Source organism: Carcharhinus amblyrhynchos, chromosome 11 (genome assembly GCF_965287045.1).
Source record: "Carcharhinus amblyrhynchos chromosome 11, sCarAmb.v2.hapA, whole genome shotgun sequence".
Lineage (NCBI taxonomy): Eukaryota > Metazoa > Chordata > Chondrichthyes > Carcharhiniformes > Carcharhinidae > Carcharhinus > Carcharhinus amblyrhynchos.
This window is the reverse complement of record NC_137334.1, coordinates 14,405,310-14,423,739: the sequence shown is the minus strand read 5'-3', so window position 1 is coordinate 14,423,739 and position 18,430 is coordinate 14,405,310. Positions and strand designations below refer to the sequence as shown.

General features: G+C 43.8%; 1 protein-coding gene across 1 annotated transcript in view; it reads left to right on the top strand.

The window, feature by feature from the left end:
• LOC145349922 (partitioning defective 3 homolog B-like) overlaps positions 1 to 18,430 on the top strand; it is a 1,010,807-nt gene that overhangs the window by 278,673 nt on the left and 713,704 nt on the right. Inside the window, exon 3 of the mRNA XM_080198594.1 lies at positions 1,618 to 1,789. Within this exon, the coding sequence (XP_080054720.1) occupies positions 1,618 to 1,789 (172 nt within the window). The remainder of the gene's footprint in view (positions 1 to 1,617; positions 1,790 to 18,430) is intronic.

Here is an 18,430-nt window from a genome sequence, read left to right as displayed (position 1 = left end):
TGTGCTTCGTGAGAGATGCGCATTGCGGCTTTCGAAGGAATTAAACCTGGAATGGCTGTGGGATGAAACTAAAATGAGATGTGGCACTTGCATATCATAAGAGAGAGAAACCAGGGCAGAATTGATTTGAGGGGTCTCCTCTTGTGCAACTCCTTGGCAGAGTTCCATGTTTAGTCCAAAATTGAAAATTGTCCTCTGTCATGGCAAAATTAAAAATGCCAGTGTACAAAAACAAAGGCAGAATGTGGCTGCAAATTTGGTAAGCAATATTACTTCAGTTCATCTAGAATTCACACCTGGGTAAGTTACTGTGTGAAATTTAGGTTCCTGGACACATGTTTTTCTATCCTGACAATTTTACAGCTTTCTCTCAAGTGGAATTTGTTCGCCCTGATCAGGAAATATTAACTTTGTAGTATTTTCTGCACAGAAAGAGTTTGACCCAGGGACAAATGATTCCTGTAGTTGTAACACAGCACGCTTCGGGGTTTTTATTTGTACTTACACTATGTTTCATTCCAGTCAATTGAATTCAATCAAAGTATGCAGAGATGGGTGTCCAAGTGGGAAATACTATTCTTCTTAAGTTCTGTACTCAAATGTTACAGTTCTGGGCTTTTAAAGTGTGGCTGCTTCTTCAGGTCGTTCTTGTATTCATTTTTTTGTCCATCTCACCACTCCATCCATCCATCCATCCTCATTTCCTGTGTTGTGTACTGGCCTGAGAAAGGACTCACGTTTGAGTTCAATTCTTAATAACCAGGTTTAAGACACTTTATTTACCCTGACCCCTCGCCTATCCCCCCCCCAACAACAAAATGCAGTTTAACAAAATACTTAGATTTTAGAATATGCTGCAATTCTCCTTGAGTCCCCCTCTCCCTCTAACACTCCCTCCCCTTCTATGTTTTGCTCCCTTTCCAGCCCCCTCGCACCCCCCCTCCGTCCTGCTCTGCCCCTCTGCCTCCTTGCCCCCTCCACCCCTCTCACCCCCTCCATACCCCTTGCCTCCTCTGTCCCCCTCTACCCCCTCGGTCCTCCTTCATCTCGCTCACCCCCTTCACCTCCTCCACTCCCCTCGTCCCATCCGTCCCCTTTGCCCCCTCCCATCTCTCTTCCACCTCTTCTTCCTTCTTTCCCACTTCACCCTCACTTTCATTCTCCCCTCTCCCCCTTGTCCACTCTTTTTTTGCCCTTACTTGCGCCCTCGCCCGCCCGCTCACACTTTCCCTTTCTCAGAGATGAGAGCTCTATTTTCTTTTGTTCTCAGTCTTTAGCAGCCAAGTAAATTAACTGGGGCCTTGACACAGAAACCTAAAGAGGCACACGATTAGGAAAAGCAGCAAGTGTAATCCATACTTCAGCTGAGTGACCAGCCATTCCAGTGTTTTACATTCTCTCTTAATCAGGAAACATTCCGTTCTGGAGTACAGAGGTAATCTCAAAACCAGCACTGATTGGTGCAATGTTGCCCCTGACGACCATCAAACGCATTGGTGGCGTGCAGCATTTTGAACGTCATGTCATGTTAAAAGCGCTACATGAATGTAAGTTGTTGTTGAACTGAACAGTCTGCGCACTGACCTTCATCTATGTTTTTCTCTGCTTGCCCTTCAGCTGGTCGCTGTGTACGAAGAGCAGGAGGTGCACCGTGCGGGTGACGTCGCCAACGGCAGCCTGGCAGACAGGCAGAGTCCGGATACCTTTGAGAGTGAGCTGGCAGCCCAGCTCGCGGCCTTTCAGCCCATCACGAGAGAAATTGAAGTCACCTCCTCAGCGCTGAAAGGCAGTGAGTAGATGTTTGCCTCCGTTTACACGAATAAATTCATGTTAACTGTTACTGATGAACCATCGCCCTGGCTGGGTTTCAAATCTGGTCACGTGATACTTGTTGAGCTGATCCAAGCCTTACAACATATGTGATAGGTGTGTGTATATAATATGGTGTGTGTGTGTGTGTGTCTGTGTGTGTGTGTGTATAAAGGTATGCAGTTACTCCCCCAAGTACATTTTCTCCCTTTGTAAACTTATGTCTCCCTTCATCTCTCTCTCTCCTCCTCCCTCTGTCTCTGTCCCTCTCTCTGTCCCTCTCTCTGTCCCTCTCTCTGTCCCTCTCTCTGTCCCTCTCTCTGTCCCTCTCTCTGTCCCTCTCTCTGTCCCTCTCTCTGTCCCTCTCTCTGTCCCTCTCTCTGTCCCTCTCTCTGTCTCTCTCTCTGTCCCAGTCTCTGTCTTCTTCCCTGTCTCTCTCTCTCCCTCTCTCATTCTCCCTCCTTCCCTCCATCGCTTCCTCTTTCTGTCTCTCTCACTCCTTCCCATATCTTTCTCACTTCCTTCCATGTCTCTTTCTCTCTCTCTCCCTCCGTCTCTCACTCACTCTCCCTCCCTCCATTTCTTACACTCCCTCCTCTGTCTCTCTTTCACTCCCTCTTTCTCCTATCTCCCTCTATCTCTCTCTCTTTCTCTCTGTCTGTCCTTCTTTCACCTCTTTCTCTCCCTCTCTGTGTTTCCCTCCTTCGATTTTGCTTCCTTGTTGGGGCTCACTTGGAGTCAACTCCTGCAGCTCCCACTCTTTAGATCAGTGAGTTCAGTGCACTGGGATCTAATGGGCCTGATTTCCATAGCAATGAAGAGGTGTTTTAACCTATTGTTAACCCATTGCTCCATGTGTTTAAAACAGGAATGGGTAAACATGGTGATGCTTTCTGTCTCTTTATTCCTGGAGAGCAATTTTAGTTGACAGTGAGTTGCAGTGCATTCTTGGGGTGCTGACTCTGTCATGTCCATGGCAACCCTTTTATCTCGGTGAATAATTGGACTGCCCGATGAGATGTTTAGTCCTAAGATAAAAGCAAAATACTGTGGATGCTGGAATCTGAAACACAAACAGAAAGTGCTGGAAAATCTCAGCAGATCTGACGGTACCTGTGGAGAGAGAACATGTTTCGAGTCCGAATGACTCTTTGTCAGAGTTCTGATGAAGAGTCATCCAGACTTGAGATGGTTCAGCCTTACTTACTTGACAGCAGTGTGCCAAGGTTGCTCCCTGGAGTGAACCAAATTATAGCCAAGGCAATGTTGATTGTCATTATTTACCTTGTTCATGTTCTTCCTACACTTGGGAGGGCAGATTGGAAGGAGATTGTCCTGGGTTCCTGTTCTGAATGGTTAACGGCAAATCTTGTCCACATGTCCATTCTTGGCCTTTTGCAATGCACACTGAAGCCCAACGTAAACTGGAGGAACATCACCTCATTTTCTAATGAGGCACCTTCAGCCTTCTGGACTGAACATTGAGTTCAACAACTTCAGGGCATGAACTCTCCCCTCCATCTTCACCCTATCTATTTTAATTAATTTCTCCTTTTTAACTTATTCATCCATTTTTATTACTTTATTTTTATTTTTCAAGTCACTACCTTCAGCAGAAAAGGAATGGACATTGGAGTTTGAAAAAATAAAGTAAAGGGGTGTAGTAGCTGTGATTTATTCATTGTCTGCTTTGGAACATGTAAATTCAAAACATATTGAAGTTATACCCATCTTATGAAATGAAGACTTTCAGGATAAAGTCCCTGGTAATTTGCAATCCTGCTGTGTATGATTGATATAAGAGAGGGGGCCAAAGGGGCCATCTGGGTCACATCAGCAGTTCGTAATCTCTGCTGAGCACTTGGTTTATCTACCTAAAGAAAACATAGGTCGACTTATGAACAAGAAGGAAACAGCAAGTTAAAACTGACATTGTTTTCTGAGGGGGTGCGAGCTGACCTCTGATTGTCCACGAGGGCCATTGGAAGTTTCCAGTGTTGATTAGGGAAAAATTAAAGGTATACTTTTGTGTGTGTGTGTGTGTGTGTGTGTGTGTGTGTGTGTGTGTGTGTGTGTGCGCTTCGCCTCTTTATCCAGTGTTTGTTTTAATAGCTGTAAGCTATACATTGCTTTGAAAACATATCCAATTCCATCCCCCAGCTTTGCTTCGACCACAATGGGTTTGATCTTAAAATTTGTATCTTTGATCCAAAACGCCTACTGTTTATATTTAGGAGGGATTAGTCAGTGAGTGAGTGCAATTTGAGAATCCTGTGGCTAATGTTGAAAATTGATTCTGAACTTCTGGTCACAATTTTGGGGGTGGGCAATAAATGGCAGCCTTACTTGTAGCGCCCATTTCCGGAAAATGAACAAAAATGAAAGAAATGCTACACCATGCGCGCGTTTTCACAGCGTCAGATGGCGTGTGAGAGAAGTTGCAAAAATTGTGCAGATCAGCATAGTCAATGAGCGAATTCATAATAGTGGACTGAGTTAGGGACTAGGAAAGTTAACTCTGATCTGTACTTGCATCGTTTATGCTAAGGCAGTAGTGCAGGCAAGGCTGCCAACAGCCTACAGTTGTCTTGGGGTCTCTAGCAATTACAGATCATCTCCAAGACAGTTTTGCAACTTGCAACCTAGGAGAGAAATAATAGGGATGTTAATTTTTTCCCATTTCCTTTGAACATTTTTGCTGGTTACACAAATGATGGAAGAGAGACGGAGGTGGGGTGGGGTTGGGGGGGGGTTGGGGGGGGGGTGGCGCAGTGTTGCTGCGGGAGAGGTACCTTGCCTACAACCAAGTGTAATGACCTCAGTGAAGTCCATGAAGTGGGCTTCTTGGAGTATGAGCTCCCTGACTGAGGTAATGATTGCCTGCCCAATCAGGGAGTCTTGCCTATGTAAATATTGAGGAGTGTCAGGGTTACTGACACTCAGGATGCTGACTTTATAATTGAAGCACTCCTCAGAGTGGAGATAAGTTGATAAATAAAGGGGATCTGATGAAGGAACTCTGGCATCTGAAAATTTCCATGGAGGCAAATCTCGTCGCTTTTCAATTTGCACAAAGAGACGGAGCACCACAGGAATCTGTTCAAAAAGTTTTTTAAAGTTTTAATGTTTAAACTTTAAAGTTTAAACTTTAAAACCACAGCGGTGTGTTTGCCGGGTGACCACTGACAGATGTGTGGGCAGTCGAGTGGTTGGAGTTGGAGGTCATGTGATTTCAGCTCCACAAACATGTCCAATCAGAGTTTACAGAGTTGGCCCTGCACCTAACCCTGGAACATCTGGATAACAAGTACACTTATGTCAGACTCCTATTTATGGATGACAGTTCAGCCTTCAAAACCATTGCCAGAATTCTACCGCTCTGCCGTTCAAGTAATCGGAGCAGGCAAGAGGCGGGGACAATGGAAATCTCCATTGACCTCAGGTGGGGCTTTCTGGTCTTGAGTTGAGTGACACTGTAAAATCCCATTCCATATTTCCAACAAAACTCATCTCTGAACACTGTGGCCTATGACTCTGCTTCTCCCTTTACGACTTTCTAACCCATAGGTCGCAATCAGTAAGGATAGGTAATGATGCCTCCTCCACAATACCAGTGCCTCACAAGGCTGTCTCCTCAGACCCCTTATTACACTCATGATATACTTATGACTTGTGGCCAAATTTAACTCCAACTCCAGTTTCAAGTTTGCTTATGACAGTACTTTAGTGGGTCAGATCTCAAATAACAATGAAACAAAGTACAGGAAAGAGAAAGAGAACCTGGCAAAATGGTGCAATGACAATAATCTCTCACTCAGTGTCAGTAAAGTGAGGGAGATTGTCATCAACTTCAGGAAACATGGTGGTGGATGTGCCCCTGTCTACATCAACGGTGATGTAGTGGAGGTGACCTAGGTATTTAGATCACCAACAACCTTTCCTGGTTCATCCACGCCGACGCTATATTTAAGAAAGCTCACCAATGCCTCTAATTTCTCAGAAAACTAAGGAGATTTGGCATGTCCACTGTGACTCTCACCAATTTTTATATATGCACCATAGAAAGCATCATTTCTCGATATATCACAGCTTGGTATGATGCCTGTTCGACCAAGACCACAAGAAATGACAAATGGTTGTGAACATAGCCCAGTCTATCACGCAAACCAGCTCCCATCCGCTGACTCCATCTACACTTCCTGCTGCCTTAGGAAGCAGTCAGCATAATCAAGGACCCCATGCACCCATATTCTCTTCCATCTTCTTCCATCTGAAAACATGTATCAAAAATAGCTTCTTAGTATATATGAAGCTGATCTTTCTCTTCACCCTATTTGTAGCTGCTACACTATATTCTGCACCCTATTCTTTTCCTTTTCCCCTATATAGTCTATGAACGGTATGTTTTGTCTGTGCGGTGCACAAGAAACAATACTTTTCACTGTACCTCAGTACATGTGACAATTCAAACCAAATTAAATGGGGCTCAAGTCAGTTGATTTTGGATATTTGCCATGTGGAGTAGACTATTGTTCTACTGCTTTTACCTATGAAGGTAGAATCTCTGTTGACTTTGTTGTTCTGTATTGGCTGTGAACCTTGCTGATAGCCAATAGATTCTTGCACTAAAATATGGCCACTTAATGAACTATCAATTTGATGCAGTGAGAGTTAAGGTGGAGGGGCGGGGGAGATATGTATGGATAAATACAACACTCTAAACCTGCTAAACCAAATGATCTTTGCTTCAAATACCACGTTGAAACAAAAATACACACACAGGTTGACTTTATATTGTCCAACAATAAATTTACTAAAAGAAGCAAATAATTTTATATTTTGGTTAGGAATAAATGTAACGATTCCTTGGAGAAAAAAAACATGAACTTAATCTTAAATGGAATGGAAAACTTTATTAGGTGCTGTTGGCAATGTTTTCTTTTGGTGTTCGACTCCAGTGAGCAGGATGACCTTAGACGTGTTCAGTTTAAGAAAATAAATCAATAAGACTCACCATGTAAATGTGTCACAGATGACTTGCTGCCCAAATGAACCCTCGTGTGAACCAAGCTTCGTGCAATTTTCAACATTCAACATACGGAAGCTAAAACTCGCTGAGGCTGTTATTACTTCTCTTGTGATTAAAAATCTCGAGATGGACAGGCAGATTTCCAGTCAGTAACAGCAATTCGCAGTTATATAGCACCTATAATATAGTAAATGTCTCAAGGTTCTTCTCAGGAAGATTATAAACCAAGACTTTACACAAGGCCATGTAAGGGAGAGACAGGGTGGAGAGGGGGAGGAGATCAGGACAGGTGACTGGAAGAAGCTAGATGGTGGTCTGACCAAGACCGCAAGAAACTTCCTGTTTTGGCTATCAAAATGGATAACCTCATAGCATCTTTCATGCAATTGCTTACTCACTCAGAAACTACAAAGGGTCGTGAACATAGCCCAGTCCATCATGTAAACTGGCCTCCCAACCATTGACTCCATCCAGACCTCCCACTCCCTCGGAAGAGCAGCCAGCATAATCAAGGACCCCAGGCATCCCGGGCATTCTCTCTTCTACCTTTTTCTATCGGGAAAAAGATACTAACATCTGAGAACACGTACCAACCGACTCCAGAACAGTTTCTTTCCTGCTGCCATCAGACTTTTGGAAGGACCTACCATATATTAAACCGATCTTTCTCCACACCATATCTGTAACTGCAACACTACATTTTGCAACCTGTCTTTTCCTTTTCCCCCGTGTACTGAGTTTTGTCTGTATAGCGCACAAGAAATAATATTTTACACTGTATCCCAATACATGTAATGATAATAACTCCTATCAAATCAAAATAATATCAGCAAGTTTGAAGGCACATCTTAAAGGAGGAGAGGTAGGTGAGGAAATTTAGGGAGGGAATCACAGAGCTTAGGATGCAGGCATCTAAAGGCAAAGCTGTGAAGAGTGGGCTGATGAAAACTGGCGATGCACAAGTGGCCAGAATTAGTTGAGATCTCAAGTGCTCTTGGGTTGGTTACGAGGGAGGAAGGGGTGAGACCTTAGAGAACTTTGGAAATCAGGAAGGGAATTTTAAACTTAAGTAAAATATTAAACCATTTAGCAATGCAGGCCAACAAATTGTTGATACTGTGATGTGGACTGATAGAACATTATTCTGTTCTGATGTCACTCCATATAGGAAATTCTTGATTTTCTGTGGGCGAGATGCCAAGCAGCAGATGATGCATCTCCATAAGGAAGGATGATCACCTCGAGTGACTTTTAACTGTGTGGCAAAATAGTTGGCATCGAACAGCAATGTCAACTCTTCATTTTATCGCCAGGCATTAAAGGTCAATCTCCAGACACTGCAACTTGAGGAGTAAAATCAATGGGGCTTCTAAAAAGTATATTTAAAACACTCCTGTTCATTAGTTATGAAAATATTGAAAAATGGGAGAAAGGTTGTTTTCTCTGATGATCAAAGAATAATAAGAAGTCTCACAAGACCAGGTTAAAGTCCAACAGGTTATTTGGTAGCAAAAGTCACTAGCTTTCGGGCCTCTGACCCTTCGTCAGGTGAGTGGCTCATGACTATGATCAAAGAATAATCCAGTTGGTCTTCCAGTTGGATGGTTGGGACACTGTGGAGATGGATGTGTTAGGTGCCCAATAGCAGGAGTGTGGGGATGTATAAAAGGAAACATCCTGGGATACGTGCAACAAAGACTGGAAAACACATGAATAGAAAGCAAAGGAAAATTGTCTTGCCCCATTTCCCTACCCTCCATTCCCACCTCTCTCCTCCCCACAAAAATTGAGCACTTTGCAGCATTTTTATACACCCAGCAGATTCGATTTAGAGCTGCACTGATTGCCTTCCTCTGCTGCTAGTCAATGCAAGGAAGAGTTAAGCCACCTTACACCTGTGATTGCCATGTGGGTATTGGGAAGGGTGAAAGAAAACCTTGGGAGAACCAATGACACAAAGGTTAAGGTCAGTGGGGAGTTGAATGAAGAGAGCAGGGGTCTTGGATGTGTTGACTGTGTTGGTATATAGAATAATTAACTGGAATCTTACCACCATTCAAGCCAACGTGATTTTCCCATCCAGTCACAGTGAACTGAAATTTGGCTGGTAAGATCGTGACCATTGAAGTCTGAAAGATGTGCTGGTTGCGCCGGAATTTTCATAGTAATTCATAGGCTCGGTGATTTTCATAGTAACTTCATTGCAGTGTTATTGTAAGCCTACTTGAGAAACTGATAAATAAACTTTAAACCTAAAATATACAGTGTAGAAGGAGGCCATTTGGCCCATCAAGCCTGCACCAATAACAATCCCACCCAGATCCTACCTCTGTCACCCCATGTATTTACCCTGCCAATCCTCCTGACAGTAGAACTCACCACCACAGGGTAGTTAGTGCAATTAATAACACTAAAGGGCAATTTAGCAAGCCAATCAACCTAACCTGAACATCTTTGGAATATGGGAGGAAACTAGAGCACCTAGAGCATGCAGAGACTGGAGCATCCACTTGGTGAGTAGCATTCATGATGGATGTAGGCTTTATGGGTTTGAGATCAAAGACAAAAGATGCATGTGACATGGGATGGCTCAGTTCTTGAACAATTTAAAAAGCATGTATAAATCAAAACAAAATTGAAAATTCGATTCAATGATGGAATTGAATTCCATCAATTCAAAATAGAATTGAACCAGTTATATTTTGTGCTTCATTGAAACCTTGCGTGCGGTGTCACGCGCCTTTTTGAAACATGTTTTTGGCTCTTATTGAGGTATCCTGTAGTTCAAATCCTCAGCTGAAATGCTGTTCAGCACCGCAGTCGAGAAAATAGTGAAATTATTTCTTGTGAGCTACTGAAATAACAATCCTATTACTGCTCCGGCAAGTTCCTAAGTACACATTTTCAGCTGAAAATTTGAAACATTGATTGTTGAAAAAAAAGAACCCAGCATTGTACGTTTATAAGTGCTGTACATGGAAGTAAGTGGGTCTTTATACTTAAATACAATTTGTCAAAACACTCCCTGCAATTCTTTTTTTTGAATAACACATAATTTCTTAATGTTTTCCTGAGTGTCAACATGTTGTACATTAGAATTTTTGAATTGCATATTCCGTTTCTCAAACAAAAAAATTCCTAATTTCCATATATTTTTCTGGTTCATTCTGTGGGTGTAAATATCTATTTTGCTGCTATGTAATTTGCCAAGTGCATCGAGTAGGTTTCCTTTTCAATCTACCAGCCTTCCGATTTTGCTTATTTTTCCCTTCAGACGCTCCTAAATGCCTCCCCTTCTCATTTGTCAGGCACTTGTCTGAGTGTCACCAAAGAAGCTATCGTGCCTTGTGTGGAAGGGAATATAGGGAGAGGGAGGAGGAAGGATGTGATTCAAATGACACTAGAATTATAGAATCCCTACAGTGTAGGAGGGGGCCATCCGGCCCAGCAAGCCTGCACCAACAACAATCCCACCCAGGCCCTATCCCCCTAACCCCATGTACTTACTCTGATAATCCACATATTTACCCCTAACACTAAGGGGCAATTTAGCATGGCCAATCCACCTAACCCACATATCTTTGGCCTGAACACACATAATGCTTTTAACAGAGCACTCCACAAGATGAAAACGACCTGTCACCCAACAGGAATGGGGAAAGTATGAAGAATGGTGACTGAAACCAAAATTGAGGATGTAGGAATAAAGGTAGACCATTCAGCCCATTGAGTCTGTTCCAACACTGAAAGGCCTAGCTCCACTTCTGCCATGCTCCCTGATTGTGGACTGCCCTACCAGAGGAGACAGTTTCTATCACTCGGGCGGCACGGTAGCGCAATGGTTAGCACTGCTGCTTCACAGCTCCGGGACCTGGGTTTTATTCCCGGCTTGGGTCACTGTCTGTGTGGAGTTTGCACATTCTCCTCATGTCTGCGTGGGTTTCCTCTGGGTGCTCTGGTTTCCTCCCACAATCCAAAGATATGCAGGTTAGAGTGATTGGCCATGCTAAAATTGCCCCTTAGTGTCCTGAGATGTGTAGGTTGGAGGGATTAGTAGGTAAATATGTAGGGATATGAGGGTAGGGCCTGGGTTGGATTGTTGTCAGTGCAGACTCGATGGGCCAAATGGCCTGTTTCTGCACTGTATGGATTCTATGATTCCATCGATCCTATAATAACCCTAATCCCCTCAATTAAATCACCTCATTCATGGTTGATACAAGAGAATACAATCCTGGACATTGCAACTGTTTCATTTAGCCCTTTTAGCTCTGGCATCATCCTGGTGAATCTGCAGTGCACCCGCTCCATGGCCAATATTACCTTGTAAGAAGTCTCACAACACCAGGTTAAAGTCCAACAGGTTTATTTGGTAGCAAAAGCCACTATCTTTCAGAGCACTGCCCCTTTATCAGGTGAGTGGGATTTCAGTTCACAAACAGAACATATAAAGACACAAACTCAATTTTCAAGAACCAGTTCAACGCCGGCATCTCCATATCAATATTACCTTGCTCAGGTACAGTCAGAATGCTTTAACCGAGTTGGGATTTAGCCTTTGTGTAACTTCCACCTAGTTGAGATGAAGACCAACATTCCTTTGGGGTCAAATGGTTGTGAGGCTTTTAGAGGAAGGGTGAAGTGGGATCTAAATGGAATGCTTGGTTGAAGTGGCTGTTGGCTCTGCCATTTTGGCAACATGGAGAGAGGATGCATCCAAAAGAGGCCAGAGTTGGAAGAGAGGACCGTGGGCAGGGACACGGGGCTGGAGGAAGTTTGTAGAAATTAGGCGGGGTTTGAGCCAGGGAGGGATTTCTAGGTGAAAGATAATGGACTTTGAAATTGAAGTCTTGTGGAGTATTACTTTGACTGCAGGAGCGATGAAGAATTATCAGTGAATTTGAGAAGCAGGATCTTGGGACGAATTGCGGTTAGTGGAGGGAAGCATGAAGAGGGCTGACATGAAAAGGGTTGAAGTAATTGAGTCTAGAGGTGAGAAAATGCATTGGTAAATATTTGAGTGACAGTGAAATTGCATGTTACCGAAACATTTGAAACTTGCGAAGTACTTTCTGAAGTCCTGTCACTGTTGCAACGTCGACGATATGGTATCCAACTTCCACACGCAGGATCTCATAAACGTAAGTGTCTTTTGATCCGATAAGGTGTGTTCAGCAACGTTGGTTCAGAGATAAATATTGACTATGGGATCTTTTCCACCCATTTGAGAGTGCAGATGGGCCCTGAAGATGGCATCCTTCTCGCTGCTGCACTGTCCAGTGGTACTGTAATCGGACTGTCTGCCTTATTGGGGCTTGAAGCTGCACATTCCAGATAGAGTTTAGGAGGATGTGGAGGTTGGGTAGTGAGGTTTGACACTGGGCTGGGGCGGGGTCAAACGAGGCATGAATTTCTGGCACCATCTGGAGGATTTGCTAGAGGAAGAAGAAAAGTCAGATACTGAAGCATCCAAGCTCTGGTCTTGATTGCAACTCGAAGAAATATCTTGCCCCTTAGTTAAGCAGTCTTAATGCACAGTGGTAGAGGGGTAAAATTGGATATCATTATCATAAGAGTTGAATATATTCATAAGAGACTTTATCACAAGAAGAGTAGGCCCAGCTGGTATATCTCCTGAAGTGTCTGATATGTTACACCTATCTTTATTAGTTCATGTGAAATGAGATCAGAAATTATTTCGAAATATAAACTTTCAAATTCATGCAGTGTTGGAGCCTGCGGCAGTGTTTATTATCTGGTTTCTTTTTGTCTTCCTTATATTGGTTTGACTCAGGTTGTGAGATGGATTAATTGCTTGGAGTTCTGGCTTCGTAACTTTTTCTTTTTAAAATTTATTTGTGAGGGTTACAAGTAGGCTTATGTTAAAGTTTTTAAAGTTTGGTTATATATTAGTGTCACAAGTAGGCTTACATTAACGCTGCAATGAAGTTACTGTGAAAATCCCCTAGTTGCCACACTCCGGCGCCTGTTTGGGTACACAGAGAGAATTTAGCAAGGCCAGTACACCTAACCAGCATGTCCTCTGGATTGTGGGAGGAAACCGGAGCGCCCGGAGGAAACCCACGCAAACACGGGGAGAACGTGCAGACCCCACACAGACAGTGACCCAAGCCGGGAGTCAAACCCAGGTCCCTGGCATCAATGCTAACCACTGTGCCACCGCGCCATCCTAGTGACGAATCAGCTGGCACTATGCTTCTGTTTCTTCACTTCACCCCACTAATGCCGCCCCCCCCCCCTTACCCCCCATTCCCCCCTCCCCTTACCCCCCATTCCCCCCTCCAACACCCCACCTCACTAAGGCTTGTTACTTCGCTCTCAGTGTGTCTGCGAGTGGGTGAAAGATGAGTTGCCTCTTGTCACCGAAAAGTGGTTGTTGCTATGCTGATTAATTCCGTTTAATTAAAATAAAAGATGCAGAAGAATGTCTGATTAAGTGCAGGCTTGAAGGCTTATATTGGATATAAATATAGACATTGATGATTAACCACTCTGTGCAGATTTGTAATTCGAGCTCTATTGGGACCAGAAGAATGCCTTCGATGGAGCACTATCACTCATGGTTGAGGAATGAGTTTGTAACGTTACAGTGATGTCCCATCCTACAGAAAGAAAAGCAGTTACATTAGGTTGTGGGGGGTGGGGTGGGTGGTGGGGGTAGAGGCACACTGCAGATTGTGGAGTTTTGGGTGGAAATCTTGAATGGTGATTGATCCCATCAGGGCAGGAATCAATAGAAATGTAACAGTCCTTAAATTTTTAATGGCTGGTTGAGCTGAAGTGTATTACTTTCCGAGTGAGCTGGCGGCCGTGTGGGTAAACACCGTGGCTGTTTTGCGCTTTGTGCAGCAGTGTGAGCTGAACGATCAGTTAAGCTGTCACTTCAGAATGATTTGGGTTGGAGGTGATGTTGGCTAGGGCGACAGCAGAACACCCTGTCCTTTCTCAAACAGTGCCTTGAGAATTTTCTTCATTATTCACTCGGGGAATGTGGGCGTCGCTGGTTGGGCCAGCATTTGTTGCCCATCTCTAACTGCCCTGAACTGAGTGTCTCTTCAGGGGGCATTTAAGCCTCAACCATATTGCTGTCGGTCTGGAGTCACGTGTAGCCCAGACCAGGTAAGGACAGCAGATTCCCTTCCCTAAAGGGCATTAGTGGACCAGATGGGTTTTTATGACAATCGATGATGGTTTTATGGTCACCATTATTGAGACAGCCTTTATGTTTGAATGTTGACATTCGAAAGATAAACTCAAAGCGGTCAAAAGGAAGGAAACAAAGGGAGAAGGGCCAGTGTCAGGAAATTAATTTTAATGATTAGACATCAGAAAAATATTAAATATATGGGCAGCATGGTGACAGTGGTTAGCACTGCTGCCTCACAGTGCCAGGGACTTGGGGTTCAATTCCCGGCTTGGGTCATTGTCTGTGTGGAGTCTGCACATTCTCCCCATGTCTGCGTGGGTTTCCTCCTGGTGCTCCGGTTTCCTCCCACAAGATATGGGAGTTTGGTGGATCGGCCACGCTAAATTGCCCTTTGATTTCCCAAGATGTGTAGAAATTAGCAGGGGATTAGCCGGGTAAATGTGTGGGGTCCTGGGGATAGGGTGGGATGCTCTTTCAGAGATTGGGTGCAGACTCAATGGGCTGAATGGCCTCCTCCTTCACCCTTGGGATTCTGTGGTTCAGGATTCACGGTGCTGTTGACCAATGCATGTCTGTACTGGTAGCCAATGTGTTTAAATCGGAGAATTTTATTTTTCTATTGTTACCGTGTGTTTCAGAGCAGCGTGATCATTACTTTGTCAGGGGCACTTCTAACCTGTTTGCACCATGTGGCCTGGTTTCGCGAGCCTGCTGCCCTACATTAGCGCATTTTGATTAAAACAGAAAGATGATGGTGCTAGTTGAGCAGCAGAGCATAACTAACACAGCAAGAAACACTTCCAATAAAACCATATTTATGGACATGTTCCACAAAAATACTTCCCTTTGAAGTAATCAGAGTGTGGATTGTGTGAATGATGAAGGACTCAATCTTAAACTACATTTCACAGGTACAGGGTTTGGCAATGTTGCACAAAAGAGATCAGCTGACCTGGCTCTTTCATTTCACTACATTTGCCAGAATGATTTGCTTATTTTTCCTTTGCTTTCTATGCCCTTTCTTTTTTGCTTCCTTCCTACAACTCTCCAAATATCCGCTTTCCCTCTTTCTCTTAACTGGATTTGCATCTGGGATACAATTTCACGTTTCAGGCCAGGGCTTGACTCCCGGTCAAGCAGGGTGGCACGGCATGGTGGCACAGTGGGTTAGCACTGCTGCTTCGCAGTGCCAGGGACCCGGGGTTCGATTCACAACTTGGGTCGCTGTGTGGCATCTGCACGTTCTCCCCGTGTCTGCAAGGGTTTCCTCAGGAACCCGGTTCGATTCCCGGCTTGGGTTGCTGTCTATGCGGTGTCTGCACGATCTCCCGTTTTTGCTAGCATTTCCTCCAGATGCTCCAGTTTCCTCCTACAGCCCAAAAGACATGCTGGTTAGGGTGCATTAGCCGTACTAAATTCTCCCTCAATGTACCCAAACAGGCGCCGGAGTGTGGCTACTAGGAGATTTTCACAGTAACTTCATGTTAATGTAAGTCTGCTTGTGACAGTAATAAATAAACTTTAAAACTATTAGCTCCAAAGTATTGCTGAGGCTTCCAGTTAGTTGAAATTTTCCAAACCAAGCTCGACAGATTGTTGGTAAGGAAGTTGGGAAATGAACCCAAATCCATGGATTGGAGATGGAGATCAGCCATGATCTAACTGACTGATGGATCGAGCTCAAGGGTCTGAGTGACCTCTCCCTCTTCCTACATTCGTAATTCAATAGATGTGTAGGTTAGGTAGATGAAGCATAGTAAATGTGTGGGGTTACGGGTATAGGGTGGAGTGGAGGGTGGGGGATCAATATTCTGATCCCCGCTTCCCCCTATATCCCTTGATCCCCTTAGCTCCAAGAGCTGCATCTAATTTCTTCTTGAAATTGTACACCGTTTTGGTCTCTACTACTTTCTTTGGTAGTGAATTCCATACATTCACCACCCCCGGGTGAAAAAATTTCTCCTCACTGCCATTCTATAAGGTTTATCCCTTATCCTCAAATGCAATGGCACAGTGGTTAGCACTGCTGCCTCACAGCGCCAGGGACCCAGGTTTAATTCTTGGCTTGAGTCACTGTCTTTGTGGAGTTTGCACATTCTTCCCATGTCTGCATGGGTTTCCTCCGGGTGCTCCAGTTTCCTCCCACAACCTGAAAGACATGCTAGTTAGGTGCATTGACTTGAACTGACACCATAGTGTGGCGACTGGGGGAATTTCACAGCAACTTCCTTGCAGTGTTAATGTCAGCCTTACTTGTGACTAATAAATAAACTTTAAACTTTATGACCCCTCATTCTGGAGAAATTCAGCTAATGTTCTGGGGACCCGGGTTCGAATCCCGCCACGACAAATGGTGGAATTCGAATTCAATAAAAAAATCCGGAATTAAGAATCTAGTGATGACCAGGAAACCATTGTCGGAAAAGTCCATCTGGTTCACTAGTGTCCTTTAGGGAAGGAAATCTGCTGTCCTCACCTGGTATGGACTACATGTGACTCCAGAGCCACAGCAATGTCATTGACTCTCAACTGCCCCCTGAAATGGCCTAGCAAGCCACAGCTGTATATGAGTATTTCAAGAAGCCACCTTGTCAAGGGCAATTAATGATGGGCCTAGCAAGTGGTGCCTATGTCCCACAAATGAATAAAAGAAAAACTGGGATCACAGTCAACCATTGGGTGTAACGGACATTGGACTCAAAGGGATGGGTCAAAAACTGAAGAAAACTATCCAAACAAGTCTCTCGCTTTAAATTATAAATGCCAGACATACTGGAGCAATTTGAGCCTAGTAGCACACAGCCTCTCCTATTAACAGTGATGGTCATTAACCTTCCCCCCTCCAGTCTTGTGACAAGTAGCGTCACCCAAATCCCTTGATTAACTCACTACTTTATAATTACTCCAATGCACCCATTAATTATCCTCTTGAATATTTGTGGTCCAACTTCTATAGGTCACAGACAGTGTGTGGCACAGTAAATACTTCCCCTACTCTTGAAACAGACCAGAACTTACTTGTCTGGATGTTTATCAACCGTCACCATGTCCGACTGTGGCAAACCATTCATAGTTGGAAAAGAGCGCCCACAAGACAGGGAGGAAAGGGAAGCAAAAGATTTATTTATTTAAAAAGGACAGCTGGGCTAGGGGATGGAGAGAAATGCTTCAAATACAGCGTGTCTGTCTTTCCTCTGTGTTTCTCGCCGATGCAAGTTGATGAAAATAAGCGAAGCTTTAGACTGTATATTTTTTCTGCTGAAAAACCAACACCCCACCATAATCCTGAAGAGACTGAGTGTTTCAAGGCAGCTGGATGCCCCTGACAATTCTGAGCACGCAGTGCTCTTTATAAGCTCTTTAACACAAGCTTCAGGTGGGCAAACAGGAAGACACAAGGATATCATTTGATTTGATTGACTTGATTTCATTTATTAGTGTCACATGTGTTAGTATACAGTGAAAAGTATTGTTTCTTGCTATACAGACAAAACATACCATTCATAGAGAAGGAAATAAGAAAGTGCAGACTGTAGTGTTACAGTCATAGGGTGTGAGGTGTGTCCATTCAAAAGTCTGATGGCAGCAGGGAAGAAACTATTCTTTAGTCGGTTGGTACATGACCTCAGACTTTTGTATCTTTTTCCTGGCACAAGAAAGTGGAAGAGAGAATGTCTGGGGTGCATGGGGTCCTTAATTATGCTGGTTGCTTTGCCAAGGCAGTGGAAAGCATAGACAAAGTCAGTGGATGGGAGGCTGGTTAGGGTGATGTGGAGGCTTGTTTACATGATGGGGACACTTGTTTGCGCGATGGGGAGGCAGTTTATTGTGATGGTGAGGCTTGTTTGCATGATAGGGTGGCTGGTTTGTGTGATAGCCTCATAGAGTCAACAGAGACTTTTCTGTCTGGATTACACAGCTAGCATCATTACGCAGCCCCCTTTGGACCGGGGAAACAATCATTTTCATCAGGGGTGTACTGATGAAGTCGGTTCCCTTTAATTTTTAAATGAGAGAAAACTTTGCCCCTCCCAAATTGCTTTCCCTGCTCTCAAAAGCAACGTCCCAAGCTTGCTTGATTTTATGGACACCTGAAGACATCTAACCCACATTTAAGGAGTAAATCAATACCTCAAGTCCCAACTGTCAAATCCAAATTTGTTTTTATTCTCTTGCGCTCTCTCTCTACATATATATAAAAAATATTTATTTATATACATATACCTAATAATAGTACCTAACAGTGAGGCCAAGTGTGGCCTATTTTGCAAAACAAGATGATGTCTAACAGTCAAATGTGTATTCTAAAAAAGTACTTCTCTATAGAGTATCCATGCTCTTTCACTGCTATATTTCATTAGAGAAAGGTACTTCACAGTTTAAGCAGAAACTGATATTTATTTCCCAACTCTTCTACTGATTTG